Source organism: Wyeomyia smithii, chromosome 2 (assembly GCF_029784165.1).
Source record: "Wyeomyia smithii strain HCP4-BCI-WySm-NY-G18 chromosome 2, ASM2978416v1, whole genome shotgun sequence".
In the NCBI taxonomy this organism is placed as follows: domain Eukaryota; kingdom Metazoa; phylum Arthropoda; class Insecta; order Diptera; family Culicidae; genus Wyeomyia; species Wyeomyia smithii.
In genome coordinates, this window is record NC_073695.1 from 78,801,733 (window position 1) to 78,822,920 (window position 21,188).

Consider the following 21,188-nt stretch of genomic DNA (forward strand, 5'->3'; position numbering starts at 1 on the left):
ATATATATATATATATATATATATATATATATATATATATATATATATATATATATATATATATATATATATATATATATATATATATATATATATATATATATATATATATATATATATATAAGAATCAAATATTTATTTTCGAGTTTTATTATCTTGGGAACATATTTTTTTGTGACATAGATACTTTACAGAACTAGTTTCACCTTATATTTTATATACATCATAAGTAAATGATTCGTCATCTTTTGAAAACAGCTTCGTTTGTATCTTATTTTCTGAAATCGGAACAAAAGAGTAATACTTTTGTGTGGCAGCTATTATTATAGATTTTTCGAAAATATTGCTCCATTCTGTTACTTCTGTTCATATTCTTCATATGATACCCAACTAAATGACATTTATGATGAATTTTTATTACTTTTCTGATTAGACCAATCATACAATTCTTTTGCGCTTGTAATGGGATGTTCATGTTTTCTTTTAGTTTTGCATTTCCTGCCATTATATACGAAAACAGATATTGTAGGTAACCCAGTTATTGGTTGCATACTTTACAAACAGTTATTATTAGTAAACAAGCAGGTAGTGTTGCACGACAAACATATTTTTTTATAAAACATTCGGCAAGGGGGAACGTGTAGGTAGGCTAAGGTTTAGCGCTTGAGTTATTCATCCAATCGTTTTGTTGTCAAAGAATAAACTGTATATTTTTGATAAAGCATTCCAATGAACGTATGGTTTTTGCTGGAGAACCATGGACAAATTAAGAAAAACGTGTATTTTCCGAAATATTAATAATTTTTCGAGCTTAAATCTAAAATAACTCGAAAACCGATGCCTTTAGAATGTTTTTTACCAAGAGCTTTTTGATTCAAAATGACTCTCTGCATCTTTTAAAATCATCAGAATACAAATATTTTGAAAAACGTTTAAATTAGAATTTTTATAAAAAAATTAATCTACCATAAAAAAATTATTTTTCATTTCTTCATCCTGGACATTTTTTTAAAAGTTGCGTAGTTGCGTCAAGTTTCTTTAAAAAAAAATAAATAAAATTTTTTTTTTGTACAGTGGATAATTTTTTATGATGCATTTTTAATTCCCTACAACTCATTCTCAGACAGTTTTTCGATACAACTAACGGTTTCTGGGCTACAATGCTTCGAATAAAACCTATGCCAAAAGGCATACGCCCTTTTAGAATGTAACTCATGGGTGTAAAAAATCTCTCTATCTGTGAAAAATGCTCAGTTTGCTAAGCCAAATACGTGTGCAAAGTTTCATTCAAATCAAAAATGGTCGATATTCGACCATAGGTCATTTGGCGCGATCTTGCTCAGAAGGGTTTTAGAATTACCTCTCTCGCTTGAAAAAGTTTTTGTTGGATTTTTTTTCCCTCAAGAGTGCCTATCTTTGTGAATACTTTTTCGATTTTATCACGGTCTAATAAAATTTCACTGTGAATTTGGCAAAACCGTGACCGTAGTTCAATGGAATTTCAGTTCAAGATACAAATGAATAACCGGGAAAAATAGTTTATAATATTTTTCTCCATACCATTTTCGCAAACTTTCTCACGGCAATCATACATGCAATATCAGTATGATTTGTTCTGCCCATTCTTGAGCATAGTTAGGAGAGTCTAATGCTAGTTTATGTTAAATTGTGGTAACAAGAGATTTTATAATTTTTAAATAAAAGTTCTATGAGCACCAAACTGTAGGACTATTTGGGCTGTTAGCATATCTTCTTTCTCAACTACTCGAATCATACGTAATTTTTGCTCCAAAGTTACTGAAATGCGTATTTCACGGTTCATTTTATTCAAAATCATGACACAAATCAATTGTAACATATAGGTGTCATATGTCATGAGTTCATAAAACTGTACACACGCAAGGGCACAAGGCATAAGTAAAAGTGATGTTTCAAATATATTTTTACAACTGGAAGTACATTATACTTGAATTAATTTTTTTTGAAAATAGGGTAGGGAACATATTCTAAGCAGCTTTAGGAACCGCGAATACATAATTCAGACGAAATACTCGAAATGTGTTGGGTGAAATCTAAACAGTAGTATATCAATCTGTTTTCTATCGTTTTCTCTGTCAGAACTTGTTTTCAGATTGTAAAACTAAGTTAGCAAACTTTAACAATCATCTATTAAAGTCACCAATCGAGAGACACTATTTCAATCACCCCGAACCTATTTTAAGCAGTTTCCATCTGTTTTGCAGGCGTTTTTTCCGCATCCAAAGTGGCTCCTGAATGGCTGCATTATAGGTCGATTTGTTTCGAATGGTGATTTGTTCACAGATTTCTTTGTGATTAACGGTATTTCTTATATTCGTAAGACAGCTAGACAATCAAAGTTTTCGTTTCCATCATTGAAATTGTCGATATTGATCAAAATGCAGAATTTTGATGCCTGTTTTCTTCGACTGATTAAAATAGGCGCTACTGCTTAAGCCGCTCCTTACCCTACGAACAACGAAAAAAGAGTTGGAGAGGTTGTTTATAAGACACGACCACAGAGGTAACGTAGAATACGACAGCCTGTCTTATGTCAATGTCTTTCTTGGAATAGGTTTGGAAATACACTCAAATAGGGTTAATTAATTTAATAGTCTCTTTGCTCCGGATGACGTTTACCTCTGTAGCCGGCACCGCCGTTTCACTTGCTGCCGTATCCAAAACAAGAATGAAATTGAATTGTTTTGTGGCTTTTTTTTTGTATCAAGTTGCACTGAGATATTTTGATTTAGGCAGTGGCTACGAAGAGGCTATAGACAAGGGCAAATAGTGCATTCTCCATCTATGATATAATAGTTCAAATAACTATTTTCTGCATTTTACGATAGCGTAGATAATTTTACAACTGATTGCTGCAGTTAGTAAGACTTGCGCGAAAAATTATGTAATTCAGGCTCACTAGCTCAGAAATTCTTCAGATAAACTTTGAGGTTAATTGTGTTTGTCAATGCCATTTATTGACTAGTGAATTTTTTTTCAACATGGCAAATTTTTTATTTAGTTTTGGATGATTTATAGTGATAATTAAATTCTACATGAGGTGATTTATTAGCAATTATGTATATATGAAAATTTCAACCGCTACACTGCTAGCCACACACGCTATATAGCAAGCCACACATGCTATAAACTATATAGCATATATAGCAAGCCACGCACGCTAGCCGCACGTTATATAGCAAGCCACACAGGCTGCATGTCTATCATGCACATACACGCTATAAACAACTGTATAGCAATGGATAATGGAAACCATGTAGAAGCTCTTTACACAGATTTCAGTAAGGCATTTGATCGCATAGACATATCAATGATACTTTTCAAATTGCAAAAAATGGGACTTGAGCCAGAACTCCTGAAGTGGCTCGAATCATATTTAACCAATCGCCAACAAATAGTTAAATTTAACGGACAAAACTCAAATCCGATTCTAGTCACTTCTGGTGTCCCCCAAGGCTCTCATTTAGGACCTCTTCTTTTCATCTTGTACGTTTACGACATTTCCTTTATTCTCAAAAAACTAAAAGTGTTAATTTATGCCGACGATATGAAGCTCTTTTTGGAAATAAGAAATGAAGAAGACATCAATGCATTCCAGAATGAAATATACATATTCTACACATGGTGTAAAAAAAGCTTACTAGAGTTAAATGTAAAAAAATGCAACCACATATCATTCTGTCGAAAAAGAACAACACCAAACATTACAATATCATTAGGAAACCAAACTGTAGCAAATTGTGAAAGAGTTAGGGACTTAGGAGTTGTCTTAGACTCCAAACTAACCTTCATTGACCACTACAACACAATAATCCACAAAGCTAATAACTTGCTAGGATTTATAAAGCGCTTTTGTTACAACTTTCAGGATCCGTATACCATCAAAACATTATATATAGCCTATGTAAGACCGATACTGGAATACTGCAGCATTGTATGGTCACCCTATACAATCACACACGAAGAAAGAATAGAATCGGTACAAAAGCAATTTCTATTGTATGCTCTTCGTAAATTAGTTTGGACATCATTTCCTCTTCCATCATATGAAGCACGTTGTATGCTCATAAACATACAATCATTGAAAGAGCGTCGTGAATTCGCAATAGTGTCATTTGTAAACGACATCGTTTCGCAGCGCATTGATTCAGCTACACTTTTATCTAAGCTAAATTTCTACGCACCTCTTAGACAACTTCGAAATCGAAACACGTTTGCCACCAATCATTACCGCACAAATTATGCAAAATTCGAACCCTTGAATCGTATGATGGCCACTTACAATCAATACTGCGAAACCATTGACTTTACAATGAGTCGGCATGAACTTAAACACTTTTTTAGCTCAATACGCAATCGCAACGCTTATTGAAAAAATAGTTTGTAAGTAAACATTGAATTAGAATATTAGAATATTGTATGTTGTCTACTTCTGATTGACGAAATGAATAAATATAATTGAAAACATACACACACACTATACAGCTAGCCACGCACGCTATATAGCAAGCCACGCACTCTAGCCACACGCTCTATAGAAAGCCGCACACGCTACCCACACGCTATATAGCAAGCCACGCACGCTAAATAGCAAGCCACACCAGCTATAGACATGCACAGACACGCTAGACATTCACACGCTATATAGCAAACCACGCACGCTATATAGCGAGCTACACGCGCTACAGACATGCATACACACCATAACCATACACACACGCTATATAGCAAGCCACACACGCTAGTCACATAAAGAGCGAATTCACAAAAAAAAACAAATAACGTTCCGCAATCCTACATCATTCTTTCGCCACAATCTTTCATGCCGCTTCTTGTTGAAATGCTCAAATTTCGATTCATCAGTCCAAAGTACCTTTTTCCAAAAGTCTTTGGTTTTGTTCACATGTTTCCGGGCAAATTTCAACCGTTTCAATTCATTTTTCTTGCTAATAAATAGACGTTTTTTTTGTGAATCTGCTCTTGAGTCTATGCTCAACTAATCTGCGGCGTATGGTTCTAGCCGAAACCGCCAACGAGAGGTTTTCCTGAACCACTTTGACCGATATTTTTGGAGATTTCTTCACTTCCCGGATGATTCGTTGATCCGTCCAGCTATCGGTCTTCCGACGACGGCTTCTTCGGGATCTGTCAGCAAGCGAACCGTAAGTATTATGCTTCTGCACAATTTTACAGACTGCTCCGCGGCTTATTCCAAACTTCTCTGCAATCTTCCGCAGCGAAATGATCGTGATCTACTAGATTTTGGACTTGCATGCTGATTTTTTTCCCACCCATTCTAATTCTGATGAAAACTCTTTGTGCAAACAACAAAAATCGACTTTTATGTGCCAATGTGAACAACACTTTGTTTATATCGCGTCAACTGAACCACTGAGTGATTGTAAATAATATCGCACAGCCCTAGCTGTCATACCATGTGAAAACGACGAGTTACTCAAAGATTTCCAATGATTTCCATATAATTTTTTGGGAGTGGGCTTTTATTTTTGTCAACGCGTTTTTGCACACATTCAAGAAGTCATGTAATGGAGTAAACAAAATCTAACAAAAATGACAAAACTCGTTAATTATCTGAAAAAGTGATAAATAACAAACAATCGTGTGGAATGACGGCTGCAGATTTTTATATAAAAGTCCAGAAATCGAGAAATGTTTCTAAATACTCAAGGTGGGCTTCTATTTTTGCCTATCACTGTATATCGTCAGTTTAATTTAATACTGGCACAACTCAAAATTCATAGTTTCGAGAAAAACGCGTTTGAAAATTTGCGTCAAAAATTTCTTTTTTCATTTTCGTGAAAAATTCCAATTTTAAGACTTCCCATTTTTGTTGACTTGTTTGGGTCTATCAGGGGCATGTAATAAGCAAGTTACAAGAATTGTAACCTCATTCTTCTGTCTTTTTAGGGAAATTTTAGATTTGTGCAATAAAGGCACTTCTACTTATATTACTAGAAATATTGTGAATTTTGAAACGGGTTTTTGTGAGATGAAACTTTATAGTATTTGTCATCGTTTGCCATCAATAACTCAAAACTGCAAAATTTTGTGTTGTGCCACAATTCAGCTGACGATATATTAGGGACACACGCTACGAATATTCACACACGTTATGTGCACACACCTCATATATACATACGCTGGATGATGGTGGCTTCTCAAATCACCTAGCGGTGCGAGTCTCTTTCAGTTTCAGGTTGTATTCACACAACGATATCTGAATCGGATTTCTGATGGTGGAGTCCAACTCAGATCGAAGGGAAGCCGAACTGAAAGAGGTAAAAACTGCAGCTAACCATTACCACCGCCGCTGTTGCCCGATGCTGATCCATTTCGCCTACTGCCATCGCTGTTGATGTCCGCTGCTGTTGCCTGCTGCTAGTAAACTGATTTGCTTGAGGAGAAACAGTCTCTTATATAGCCCGAAGAGTGCATTTCCGTCTAACTAGGTACTCCATTCTGTCGTCCTTTTTAGGGAAAAGCAGCAAGCGACCAATCAAAAGTCGACAATTGCATTTCGACAATGTTCAACCATTTTCAATATTACAATAGTTTGAACAATCAGATTACAATTTTCTGCATTTGGACGGGTGCTTAAATGATTTTCCAATCGATTGCTGCAAAAATGACAGAAATCGATTGGAAACTGACTGGGTTTAAAACGTTTGAAATTGGACATTTTTTGTGACGCTCTCGATGTTTTTAGTTTTGAAATAGGATCCCTGTATTGAAATTGGGTCCCTGTAATTGTTGCCGTAAGACGTATTCTACGTCAAAAAGCGTGAGAAAATCGAGCCTGAGTTTGGCGAGTAGTGATAAAAGCGACTGTTGATAAAATCGAAAAAGCACTGTACAGGTTTTGCCCTAATGCTCAAACTAGGAAAATAATTAAGTTTATAGCTTTTTAGCTATAATCTTTCTGGTGCAACTATTTTGATCTTTAGGGTATCATTTCTTCGCTTTTGTCGACCAGTGTTATTTTAATCTATTTATATGGAGAAAAACTAGTCCCAACCATAATGTCAATGCAGGAGAGCAATTCCAAAGATGAAACGGGCAATCAATTTAATCGACCACTTCTCATTTGATTGAAACTTTGCATAGACGTTTCCATAGGCAAAAGATGCCATTTTATGCTATTGGTTTAATTTTTTGGAACACTACTCAGTTTTGAGAAGCTATTGAAAAATGCTATTTTGGGGAGGTATTGATGATTACAAATACTCGGTCCCACCTCATACCCCCACATCAGTTTCGGTAGACTACCGGTTGCCCTCCGGATCCAGAAACATCGTAGAAGAGGAAAACTGAAAATTGTTTTGACTATTATAACTCTGGTATAAGTTACCAGATCTTGACTTTTCTTTGATATTATGGTATATTATTGCGTTCTGCATCAATTTATACAGAAAACCCAAAAAGTGAAAAAATAGCACATGTACCCCTTTTGCTCTCAACGGCTCAATTGATAAGTTTACAAGGAGAAGTGTCTTCAGGAGATAGTTTTGTCGTTCATCCAGTCACACAAAGGCCCCGTGAAGTTCTGGCCCTAAACGCCCGGGAATGATACAAGCAGAATAATATTGACCTTATCGAAAAAAGGATAAATCCACCATACTGCCCACACGAAACTGTGGATTAATCCTAATTCTCATCGAAAGATATTGGACAATATTCAAGCGTAAATTAAAGAAGTGTGGCAAATCAAACATCTGATATGGCGAAGAGGTGAAAAAAAAGGCCGATACGGTTGGTGTTGCCACGATACAGAAATTGATGGGAGGTATTCGACGAAAAATTTGAGAATTCATCAGAACAGCATATCATTTTTCTTCAGTTTTTTTCCTTGAAGTTCAATGAAAACCAAGCAAAAACATGTTTTTACCAATTTTGTACGTTATTTTATCATGGAGAAATTGTAAGCGGGAAATTGTAAGCGAATTGTATCAAATGCATTCACGTGTACAGTGAGATATTGATGAAAAAAAAACTTCGAAAATTAGCATAAAATTGTGGACAAATGTACGTAAAAGCAAGGCAGAAACAAAAAAAGTCTTTATTATTCTATTTCTCTGTAATTACATTACTCTTTATTTATCTAAACTCAAAGACACATAAATTGGTATGCAGATTGAGATTCCAAGCCATAAACTCCTCTAACTCAGGATGCTGCCGTACTTCCACGAACAATTCCGAATTGAGCGCCTGCCGCATATATTATCATTAATTAAATCTTCGCGTTGCGAACTTCTGCGAAGCAGGAATACAAATAGCAACATTTTCGTCTGCATGGACATGAAGTGGTTCGTAATTTGTTGGTCTTTATATCGTAAGCTACTAGCAAACTGGTCAAGTGCAGATAGCGGATGCATTATTACTCTTCGCTTGAGATGTAATATATAGGGGCCGTTCTGCCCGAACGAGTTTACTGCTCAATGAATCTGTTAGTTTGTGAATCTGTAAATTTGCACGGTATATGAATTCATCAGTTGACCAATGTTCGACACTTTAATCTGACACACAACAACGGTACAACTGAACCCCGTAGGACAGTACAAGAGTACAACCCCTTTCCAATCACGGTGAAAACTACGAAGCAATACCGCAATGAAGAAGCTAATAGAAAATCATTTGAAAATGAAGAAAATAAAATGTTCTCATTTTTCTGCTTATTTCCATTGCAGATCGCAAACGATTACTAGCTTGGGTCCCATTTTCACTCGAAGCCGGCGCGTCACAGAAGTCGGAAGGCAGAGTATAGTCGAAGTGGTAACAGTCAGTGGGGATTTGCTGGCTCACAGACGTATTACAGCTGATAACGTCGACGCTGTGGTTAAGTGAAAAAAAAAGCTGCCAGCAAGGAAGAGAACGGGAAAAAATCTGTGAAGTGGCAACTGCATTGCATGCAAAGTTAGGTGAGCGAAAGAGGAAAAAAAGTGCTGCCATCTTTTGGTGCTGTCGAGTAGCTTGCTACACAGTGATGATTTCCGGTGTGATTTTGTGAAAAAATAGATGTAAAATTTTTCATACCTATGTAAAATTGTGCTTCTTCTTTGCAAATCCGTGAAGGTAAGGTGAAGGGTATATTTTTTGTTTAGAGTGCATTTAGTGCAAACACCGCGAGAAGCATCCGCAGTCGCAGCGAGTGGAAAAGCTGTTCTGGCAGTTTAATTGAAGGTTGAACTTTTTCGTCCACTGGAATTGTGTATGAATGGGTTCGGACGTGTCGGAGCGTTCGGCGGGAATATTAAAATTCCTTAGAACAGTGTAATAAGGTAAAGGCAAAAATTGAAATACGCGAAGCAGTCAAGTGGAAACGATTGCGTGGCGGTGAAGTGGAAATTTTGCCATTTTTCACTGTAACGAGTCTAGTTTAGCGCTTTACATTCACCAGGTACGAGGACCAGGCTGCACGATGGAATTGAGGATTGCACCAGTTATACGAATTTTCACGATAGTCACCGTTGTGAGCTGTGGTGAGTGCAAATTGTTTGATTGATTTTTTAAAAGTTTTATTCTTTAGATCATAAGTCTGTCGTTCCTAACATTATGAGTGTGTTTTTCTTAAAGTTGCGCTAATTAATATTGCTTTCTGAGACTAAGCATCATCCGCAAGAAATGAAATCTTATTTTTCATGATATTTTTCGAAAGAACAAGTAACTTTCGGCTCCTTCGGGTGCAAAGACGAGTTAACTTTTCACCCATAAATCTGTCCAAATGACTAAGATAAATTCCAAAGACAAAGTTCAAAGCACAGCGGAATCAAATTAGCTCCGAATCTCGCGGCGCGGCGTAAAGTTTCAAAAGTCGTTCGGCTAGGAGAGAGTTGCAATTCTCCCTCGTAGGCGTTGGTAAGTTAGGTCCGGTGTTTGTTAGTAAAGGGACAAGCTGGTGGCAAAATAAAATAGGTTGCTGGAATGCTTCCAGCTGGGATAGAGATATTTTATCCTAGATGTTTTGTGTTAGTAGTGTTTTTCTCGTGAAATATTTTCTTTGGTCACAAGCTATTTCACTGGCATAGTTCCGGATGGTTAACCATTTCTGATGTACAAGGCTACAGCAACGAATACATGATGATTGCGAAGTGTTTATTTTAAAAACATGCATCTTCATCTGTATACACTCAAACACGGTTTTATGCTTACTATAAGGTGTAACCGAATAGAAAATATTCGCCATCGTTTAAAATGCTTTTAAACTATTGAGTTCAATATATGAGTGTTTTTCCCTCATCGATGAGGGAGATTGTAGATACTTTCAATAGACAGACGGAGCTCGCCCAAAGAGAAATGTTGCAAATATTTTCCGCAAGGGATCGTCTCAATGCAGCCTACTTCCGTTTTAATTTTGCTTCCGGCTACGCATCCTGGTATGGGCCTAGTCTGGAACGAGTAGAAAGGTGCTCCGTGCTTATAGCTCTACGATGAAGAGTGGCATAAAAAATTTCCTAGCTGACAATAGTTTGCTTGCCATTTGGCTTATGGCTATTACGGGAAGCTTCATTGAAAAATTTAATCTTTGAAAGGTGCTTTTATTATGTTTCCAGGACAACGTACAGTCACGGTAACTCGAAAGAGGGTGATACTTTATTTGTCGCTCAATTTGTGCCGCATTAGCATAATTTCCGCACACTGTTAGGTGGCAGAGGTTGATAGGCTTATTGAGAAGTGTAAACCCCTTTCCATGTGTCTTTTACGGAGAGCTAGACTGACTGACAAGTTACACTGGGGTCGCTTTTTGCGCGGTTGGTTGTACCGCATTTAAAAGATTAGATTCGATATTTTTATACTAAACTCATTTGATATCGCGTGCAAATAATCTTCCGAATCGAGTAAAAATAATACGCGTTATTGTCAAAATATCCCGTTTGAAAAAACGCATAAAAAAAACAACCCGCGTAAAAAGCGACCCCAGTGTAGTTTCATTTAGACCTTTTGAAGAGCATAATTTTTTTGTCAAACTGATATATGCACTTCAAACGCCAAACTGGTGGGTCGTGTGCGGTTATCTCCGCTTGAAATAAAGATTGATATATTGGATACAAATTGGCAATCAATAATCTCTTACTATTTTTTGTAATACCGTCTTTTTATTTTAAGGATTTCTCTTGAACCTTTAATTTTAAGGGTTTCTCTTGAACCTTTCATAACAAATGAGTTAGTGCCGATTCGATGGAGAGTCTGATAGCGCCCTCTTAGAATTAAAAAACAAACTTTGTGGATGTGTAGGCCTTACGAAACTAAACAACTTTGTTTACCGTTTTTGTTTTGGGGTCCCCGTGGTTCTGTGGTTAGCGATGTCGGTCGGCTAGCTCTCCCACACGGTTGTGATATCGGGTTCGATTCCCGATCAGGTCGAGGAACTTTACGAGCTGGAAATTTTCTCGACTCAGCACTGGGGCACGGTGTATCGTTGTACTTATCCTACAACATGCAAAATGTGCCGAAAAACAATATCGATAACGAATTCTCTCAACTATTCTTAGTTGATCGAGACCGCATTAGCCCTCAGGCTAGCGTGCGATATTGTTTTTTGCTTTTCCACACACCCACAAACTCTTATTAAATTCTGAAACACTGCTGAGTAAATCCATAACAAATGAACTGAAGATGCGCAAAAATTTAATTCAATTTTTTTATATGAATGAAACTTTGCACACGTATTTGATTTAAGCTGAGTAAAGATAAAAAAAACAAAGATTTTGACAGCTATTTATTTAGAAACTATTCGCCTTTCAGTGCTGAATGTTTTATCTCGATACGGGAAGTTTGAAGAAAGTTGTGCTAAATGGAAAACAAAAGAAGGAAAAAAAATTTCACCCTCGAGAATTTTAGTAAATCGCAAAAACACTGAAATTCGCCAAATGGATGGCGTTGACCCGGGAGGATCAGCGTAAGACTCGTAGTGGAACACACCATCGGTAGCTGAACTGGAAGGTATCGGAGGTAATCAAGGAAGATTTTGGACTCTCAGATCGGAATATCGCTAAAAAATGTGGTGCTAACAATAGTACTGTCCGGAGGATCCGACTACGAGAAGGGTACCGTTTTTTCCGTACCTGTAATTAATCCTACAGGACGCTTAAGCAAAACCGATTGGTTATAACAGTTGCTTGAAAGTTGTACTAGAATGTAGAAGTACAAAGGATGCTTGTTTATATACGATGAAACATATGTGAAGACAGATGGAATTTTTGGACAGCTTCCCGGAACGAAATTTTATCTCGCATACAGCACGGGATAGTGTCCCCGCGAAGTATGAGTTTGTTTCCGCCGATGAATTTGCACGGGAACTAATGATCTGGCAAGGAATTTGCAGTTTTGGACGAAAAACCAGGGTTTTTATCACGAACAAGACGATGGGCTCAACGGTAGCAAGAGTCAGTTTCACCATTTGTTAAAGTACACAGGATTTGGCAAGCTGCCACTATAGCCGGGAGGTAGTTCATTAGTACCGTAACAACAAGAGGAATTTCATCACAAAGGATCTCAACCCACCCAGTTGCTCCCAATCACGCCCAATTGAAAAGTACTGGACAATAATCAAAAGGAAAATGAAGAAGGCTCGAAATGTGATGTGGAATGCTGCACAGATGGCGAGAAATTGAAACAAAATGAGGTAAACCAGGTGTGTGCAGAAATTGATGGCGTAAATTCCTGAGAATTCACCGTTTGTGATTTTATTTGATGACTGACAGAATTTTTTCTATATTTTTCTCTGCAAGCACAATAAAATACCATAATACTAGTGTTGGAAAACATAGTTAACACAGTAACGAAAAACTTAAACTACGAAATACCAGTGCTAAGAAAATTTGTTGACGATTTCATTCTTGCACTACCGGAAAAACAAATCGTCCACACTCTGCATATATTCAACAGCTACAACGCACACCTGCAATTTACAATGGAATAAGAAACGAACAACCAACTTCCCTTCCTAGATACACTAGTGATCCGCAATACCGACCAGTCAATCAACACAGAATGGTTCTCCAAAAATATCGCTTCAGGAAGACTATTAAACTACTTCTCCTTCCACCCAATGCACACAAAAATGAACGTTGCCAGAAATTTTATAAAAAGAGTGATCAAAATTACCACCAATAAACCAATAGACCAACAAAATCACACTATCATACAACATCTTCGCCAAAATAACTATCCAGTATCGCTAATCAACAGCTGTTAAATCGAGCACACAAAACTGCCAACATAGCCATAGCTACCGATCCACATAACCACAATATGCAAATAAATTCACCTAACGTTTCACAACATACATCCGACCTACGAACCACAACTGCTAATCCAAGCCAAACTGAAGTCATCACAATGTTCCGTTCAATCACCAACATTCCACAATCAAACACAGCAATATCAAGGATCCTCAGCTCCGATTTTCCTCAAATCCGACTTGCCTACAGACCGATCGGAACCATCAAACAGCTACTACCCCCCATCAAAGATCCAGTACCATCCACCCAACGATCTTGCGTCATCTACAGCATTCCATGTACTGATTGCCAGATGTGCTACATAGGAATGACCAGGAACCAACTAAAAACACGACTCAGCGGACACAAATCCAATATAAACAAATATGCCAGCCTAATTGAAAACCGATCTGCCAACTCGAACACAGACAACGACATAGCAGCGCTAAGTGAAAAAACAGCACTCATTCAACACGCCATCCAACTACAACACAATTTCGATCTAACCAAAACGACAATAGTAGACTACACCCAACGAGCTACAGCTTTGCCTATACTGGAGATGTGCCACATTACAAACACGACAAACACCGTCAATCATCGTACGGACGTAGACCACTTACGCTAGGTTACTCCACACCATCAAAAACACCGTTTCGCAACGAAACAGAGTGAGAAGAGAACAAATCCCATAATTGTCAAAGCTAGTACTCAAAACTTAACGAAACAAATTGCAGATAGGTATACAGTATAGATAGTGCAGTGCGGTACGGCAGTGATTAGTGCACAATAGTTCGAAAAAAAAAAATTAAATTAAATTAAACAACTATGAATTTAATGATTGTAAGCTTTCAAATTAGTTTCGTTTGTAAAACAGTTTTAAAAATTAATCAATTTAGATACAGATAGGCGTATAAACTCAACAATGCTATTCCACAGAAAACAGACACATTGACGAAAAAACGATAATCTAGTGAGTCCCCATTACAATACATGTTCTTCAAAAAAAAAAAAAAAAAAATAGTTTATAATAAATGTTTTTAATAGTTTCCCTTGAAAAAGGCCAAAACCCCTGGCCGAAACGTCGGGCAGTAGAAAACACCCGTTTTGAATCCGTGACAGACTGTCTAGCCGAAACCCAACCCAGAAATTATATCTACAAAAGTGAATGTCTGTCTGTTCCCTAGAAATTTGCACATAGAGGTTTTCAAGTATGTGGGTAACATTGAAATATTAGTGTTGCTCTAACTCATGAGCCTAGGCAAGGGGGACTCATTTTAAAACTGCTGGGCCGATCAGCATCATATTCGGTATGTAAAATCTATAATAGTAGTGAAGAGGAAGGGGAGAGGTAGATGAATGTTGTCATCCTTAATAAATTTCAAATCTGCATAACCAAATATCATTCAAATCGGTAAATACAGGTCGTATAGTAGCGTATATGTTGCAATAACTTTAAATTATAAAAAAAGCAAACCCTTGGTGCTACATTCCGTATCGGAACTCGACCTTCTGTTTATTATACACAGACTTGGCAGCCAACTGTTAAGTGTAAAAGACAATTGCGGGTCTAGCGCTACGATCCTACTGACTGGCTTGTTAGGCCAGCATCGTACCTCGAGACCAGCTGGGAGAGTATTAAATATAACGAGCACAGTTCCCAAAAATATTACTAATACAAATGAAAACACATAACGGTTTCTAGCACATGTGAAATACACAATTTTACATCGTGAATCATGCACATTATTGGATCGTTTTGAATCATGAAAATCCATTTAAATTTTTATTATATAGGGTGATTGGTTTTTTGTTGGGAGTACACTAAAGTCGCAGGGAATACGTGCCGCGTAAAAATACCGCGTAAATTCCGGAATCCGCGTGAAAAAGCCGCGTAAAAAGCGACCTTAGTGTATTCCAAGGGCTGATAGAGGGCCACATTTGATGAAAAAAAACTTTTCGGCGCGTATGTCCTAACGTTAATCTACTCGGAGTTATTCAACTATTTTGTTCTTGGAATTCTGTTGGTAACAATTCTCGAGAACCAAGGGGTCAGACGGTGATAGAAAAAGGTCTAAATGGAGCAATTGTCAATTTTCATTGATCTATATCTCTGAAATTTGTGATTGAACCCTATACAAATAGCACGTTGTTTTAAAATGGAATGATAGAGATTTCATTTGAAGTAAAAAATGACCGCCATATTGGATCTCGCCGCCCTTGAATGTTTATCAACGATTTTAAATTTGACATCACCATTGGAAAGCTGCTCCAAGGTACGAGTTAACCTTGCCATTTAAGTCACTTTTCGGAATAGCCTTTTAACAGTTTGTTAAGAAAATTTAAATTTGTAGGTATTTAAAAAACAACGAGAAATATTTTTTTTATATTTTTTTATCAAATGGATAACTTGAGCTTGGGGCCGTTCCTAAACCACGTGGTCATACTTTAATCAATTATTTTACCTAATATTTTTTCTGATAAACAACGAAAATGTGTTATTTTGATCATACAGTTTTTTTGAGTCTTTATTTGTAGCTTGAGAACCACGAATAACTTACGAAAAATGCGTTTAGAAAAAAAAGTTTTTCCTTTCTCATCCTCGTTTTAAAAAAAACTTTTGTGAGAACTTCAAGTTCCTTCTGAGTAGAGTAGAAAAAATTAACTAGGTTTTTGTGAATTAAAATTTAATTTTTTTCAAAACTAGCTAGTCCCGGCCAACGTTGTTTCGCCTTAAACAAAAATTTATATTAATAATAATAAACAGTGATTACTTTGGATTATGAATTATTAGGAAATGTGCCATTTAAAATGACTACAGCCGGCTAGCGGGCTATGCAGATTACACAGTGCAACATTTTTTTTTGCCTTGGCTTCTATGTATGATTTTTTGATGAAGTTTGATGCGAAACTTTTTACGATGTATATTTTCAACAAGGCTTCGTTAGTTATATACTATTCATTCTCAGACAGTTTTTGTACACAACCGAAGTTATAATGCTTTAAATAAAACCTATGCCAAAATGCTAACGCCATTTTGAAAAAATCCTCTTGAGTCAAAAGATCTAAATGTCTGTGAAATTGTCATGTGTGTTCTAGACGAAATCAAAACAAATAAACATGATTTTGCTGGGAATTGTACCTTGAGAAATCATATATTTTGCTAGTTCAATACATTAAAAAAAAAGAATAAAACCAGCTTGTGATATTAAGTAGAATTCAAGCAATTTGGAGTGGCTTTCATGCAGATACGTAGGATAAAATCTCGTGAAAATTTAATTTAGACTCTGACTGGATAGACAAACATCATATCAAACATTACATCATTTCTCAACCAGGATTAGCAATTCAATCACATGTGACTAATGTTCGTTACTGTGAAAGCCGCGCAATTCCTAATACCATCCATAGCATATATTCTGCTAGTACTCGAAATCTTACACACTAATTGCAATATTTGCCACAAAATCGTATGGTATCAGCGTTGCACAGTGTGTTCAGTTTTAAATTATTCATCATAGTTCCGTTTTTCTAATGGAAAATTTATCTTGCTCAAAGGAAGCTTATAACTTTCGGCGAAAAGAGTTCAGTGTGTATGCTCTGCCAAGCGACCATAATATCTGAGCCTGCGGTCGGAAATTACACTCTCTACCATGCCGAATACCACCACCACCACCACCGACCGCTCGGTGCACTGTCAATCGTGGGTGACACGTTTATAGATTGTTTTCCCATGACATCTTTCTCAAAGATTGCCCTAACTCACTTGGCAAGGAAATCATACAACTGGAAAGGTGGTAACACTCGTTACATCTCGATTAGGGTGACCATACGAGTCGAGCTTATAATTATAAAACAAGGCATCAAATGGCTCAATATTTGGTTCCGAATAATGACGATCGCAAGTTTGACGATTTGTTTTAAATTTGGTTAGGTTGGTCACATTAATCTATCTTTATTGTTGTACATGCTTTTCGAACGGCAAACGCCGACACTCGGCGCTGTGCTGCTGGATTTGATTCAATCTCAGCGTTATCCCTCTTGGAATACAGTGTGGATCTACAGGCTTCTGGTAACTGCGGATAAGAGATGAACAAGACGTACAACTGTGGCAATGCAATGTTTCAACATAAATCAAATTTAATCCCAGGCACAATGTGCTGCAGGTCAAACAAGTACAGAGCGATCCGTGAACAGAATCGAATCGAAATGTGTAGCTCCATCGAAATTGGTAAGGAAAAGAAGTATAACCAAAAAGTTTTGCAATTTGTTTCGTTCTCGTGTGTTCGGTGACACTTGTAACATACAGGGTTATCCGGTTCAGACGGCTGCTGCCTTTCTCTAAATATTTTTGTTTTCCCATGAGTTCATTAATGTTTGTAATCTTGTTGTGGTTGTTGTTGCCTGGCTTGGAAATATTAAATTTGACATGCAAAAGTCGCTTTCGGTTGACTATCTCGAAATCCGACAGTTCATTAAACCAACTTTAGAATGAAAACATTCTAGCGCAGTCTAGAAAACAATAGCAGGCATACCCAAAAGCACATCCAATCTGTAGAGGCGGCTTTTTCCCTAAAGCACTTTAAGCATATTACGAAGGCAGATTCAAGCTCTGAAAGATAGCAGCTGCTCTTGCTTTATTATAATCGAGTGGCTTAAGAAACCGCCTTTATGCTGACGCTAGGATAAATGCATTGGTGGTAGTGATGAGGGATAATAGCCGTCAGCTGGATGTTTTCCAGTAGGTACAGAAAAAATTGCTTATTGCTCGAAAAGTATTAAAACTCTTCGCTACTGTCAGTACAATGAACGCCCGGGGAGGATGACTGAATCGTACGGAACAACAGCATAAACAAAGTACAACCCAATTGGGAAAGTTTTTAATAAATGTCATTTGTCTGCATCCATCTTTCTGCTAGTTTATGAAAGATTACATCGCCAACTTGAAGCCATGGGCTAAAAGCTGGCGTGTTGAAAAAATTACTGAATTGCTTTAATACGGTTTGCTGCCATTTAACTACAATAAAAATAATTCAGTGACGAATTTATTATGGAAACAAAATTAGTCTCTCAATTTTGTTTTAGTGCCTCTGTGGTTTGTTTCTTTGCGATGTTTTTACTTCTCTTGTTTTACTGGTCTCCCTTGGATGTTATTTTTTTGTTGGATTGTATCCAGCAATACTGAAGGCGTTTCCTAATGGGTGAATGGTGAGGCGTGCACGTCACACCATTACTCAGTCGCTCCGCAGAAGTAGATAGTAGAAGATTTCGACAGTAGAAACTGGATATTTGCTTTTGTTTACGGGGAACTTCTTACTACGGACAGTTTCCTATCAAAAACGACGCGCGATGAAAGAAAAGCAAATACTACGCCTGAAAATGGGTAGAACTGATATTGTTTCAACAATATGATCGAAAAGTTTTCTCATTAGCAACGGAGAATGAGTTTGGCTGGTGGCTATCGAGTATCAAACACAATAGATGAAAGCGATGGTTCTAATGATGCCACCAGGAAATAAGAAAAAGATGAACTTTGTTGTTGGTTACGTGGGACTAGAACTGGGTTACGATAATATTCAGAAGTGTTGGAATATTGTGGTTTTATGTTGTATTTAAAAGTGTTACCGCTATCACAATTAGAGCTCTGCTAAATGATCACACAGCAATTGCTGGTTTTGACAAAATTTTCTTTGTTCTATTTGTTTTAATCAAACTGATGCAAAGGAAATCAAATTGAAACGATAAATATAAATTTCATTTCAAAGCACAAAGTGATTTTTAAGTAATCGGTCATCTAAGATTTTTGTCAAAATACAATCAGGTTTTTTACGCGGATTTTCGAATTACGCGGTTTTTTATGCGAATGATTTAACTGACGCGGTTTTTTTACTCAATTTTTTTCTCACGGATTTTCGAATTAACGCGGGTCAGGAAGTGTTTATTGAATAAAACCTAAATTAATCCACCTAGCGGTCAGACCCAGCCTTTCTCATTCAATTTTTTATTTGTAAAAATAGATTTACATGAACGCTTCAATCCAATAGATGTATATTCACTCTTCAGGTTCTGATATTGAATATTGATGTTGTCAAGTCTGTCTGTCTGCCTGATCCATATAGGCCCGAAAACTACCGAACCGATCGACGTGAAAACTTGTATGTAGGGGTTTTTGGTGCCGATAAAGGTTCCTATGATAGTTTGAGACCCCTCCCTCTTCTGGAAGGGAGGGCTCCCATACAAATGAAACATAAATTTCTGCACAACTCAAGAACAAACCAAACAAATGAAACCGAATTTGGCATGTGGATGTTTTAAGGGGTAACTAATATGTCCATAATAGTTGGATGAAACACAAATTTGTGCACATCTCGCGAACTAATCAACCAAATGGAACAAAATTTGGCAGGTAAATGTTTTTAGTGGTAACAAATATGTACATAATGGTTTGAAACCCGACTCCCTCTTCTATAAGGGAGGGATCCCATGAAAATGAATTACAAATTTCGCACAGCTCAAGAACCAATCAAGAAAATACAACCAAATTTGGTATGTGAATGTTTTCAGAGGTAACAAATATGTCCATAATGGTTTGACGCCCCTCCCTCTTCTGGAAGTACATGTTTCTCCACAAAATTCTGCACATCTCGCGAACTAATCAACTAAATGGAACCATATTGGCAGGTGAATGTTTTTAGTGGTAACAAATATGTTCCATAATCGACCTCAGACAACATTTTGGATTGTAAGATGGCAATTTCCGGTTTCTGGAAAACAGCCGAAAATGGCCGATTTCCACCCAATATAATAATATCCGGATCTAGAATAATACACAGGAGCTAAAATCGACCACAGATAGCATTTTAAATTCTAAGATGGCGACTTCCGGTTTATGAAAACAGCAGAAAATGACCAAATACCACCCAATATGAGATTTTCTTTAACCAGTATGCCGATCAAAATCCAGAAATTGTCTCCAAATGCCATTATGAAATCCAAAATGGCGACTTCCGGTGTCGGGAAAACAGCGGTAAATGACCAAATACCACTCAATATGGGTATTTCCGGAACCGTAATGATGCACTGGAGCCACAAATCGACTTCAGGCAACATTTTGAATTGTAAGATGGCAACATCCGGTTTCTGGAAAACAGCCTGAAATGGACGATTCCCATTAAATATTAGTATTTCTGGAACCAGAAAGATGCACAGAAGCTAAAAATTGATCACAGACACAATCTTGAATTTTAAGATGGTGACTTCCGGTGTCTGGCAAACAGCCGGAAATGACCAAATACCATTCAATATGAATGATTTCACAGGCAATTTTAAAGTCCAAAATGCCGACTTTCGGCTTCTGAAAAACAGTCCAAAGTGACCAAATATCACCCAATATGAGTTTTCTTTAACTAGTATCCTAAATACCATTTTGAAATCCAAGATGGCGACTACCGGTTTGTGGAAAACAGCCTAAAATAAACAAATACTATCCAATATGAGTATCTCTGGAACCAGAATGATGCAAGGAGCTAACAATTGACCTCAGGCACCATTTTGAATTGCTAAATGGCAATTTATAGGCAACAGTCGGAAATGACTGAATAATACTCAATATGGATATTTCCGTAAACGTGATGATGCATAGAAACCAAACATTGACCCTGGACACTATTTTGAATTTGAAGACGACCACTTTTAGTTCCTGGAAAACAACCAAAAATGCCTCCCAATATGGGTATTTGCGGTGTCAGATTGATGCCAGAAAGTCTGCTGATAATGACAGTATAACACCCAATATGAATATATTCCGAATTAAGGCGATGTTCTGTACAGACGGCGATGTTCTGTAAAAGACGAGGATGTTGTCATTTCGATAAAACCAATCATTTCAAACGATTTGTTATTTGACTTTGA

At 37.0% G+C, this 21,188-nt stretch overlaps 1 protein-coding gene across 3 annotated transcripts in view; it reads left to right on the top strand.

Moving 5' to 3' along the window:
* The window catches only part of LOC129720812 (uncharacterized), a 180,328-nt gene that overhangs the window by 74,439 nt on the left and 84,701 nt on the right, over nucleotides 1–21,188 (top strand). Inside the window, exons 1-3 of one of the 3 annotated variants that reach the window (XM_055672577.1) lie at nucleotides 3,908–4,018; nucleotides 5,060–5,201; nucleotides 8,745–9,536. In XM_055672577.1, coding sequence (XP_055528552.1) covers nucleotides 9,476–9,536 — 61 coding nt within the window. In that variant the 5' untranslated portion in view covers nucleotides 3,908–4,018; nucleotides 5,060–5,201; nucleotides 8,745–9,475. Of the gene's footprint in view, nucleotides 1–3,907; nucleotides 4,019–5,059; nucleotides 5,202–8,744; nucleotides 9,537–21,188 lie in introns of those variants that run through there. The other 2 variants (XM_055672578.1, XM_055672579.1) reach the window with 2 other exon arrangements.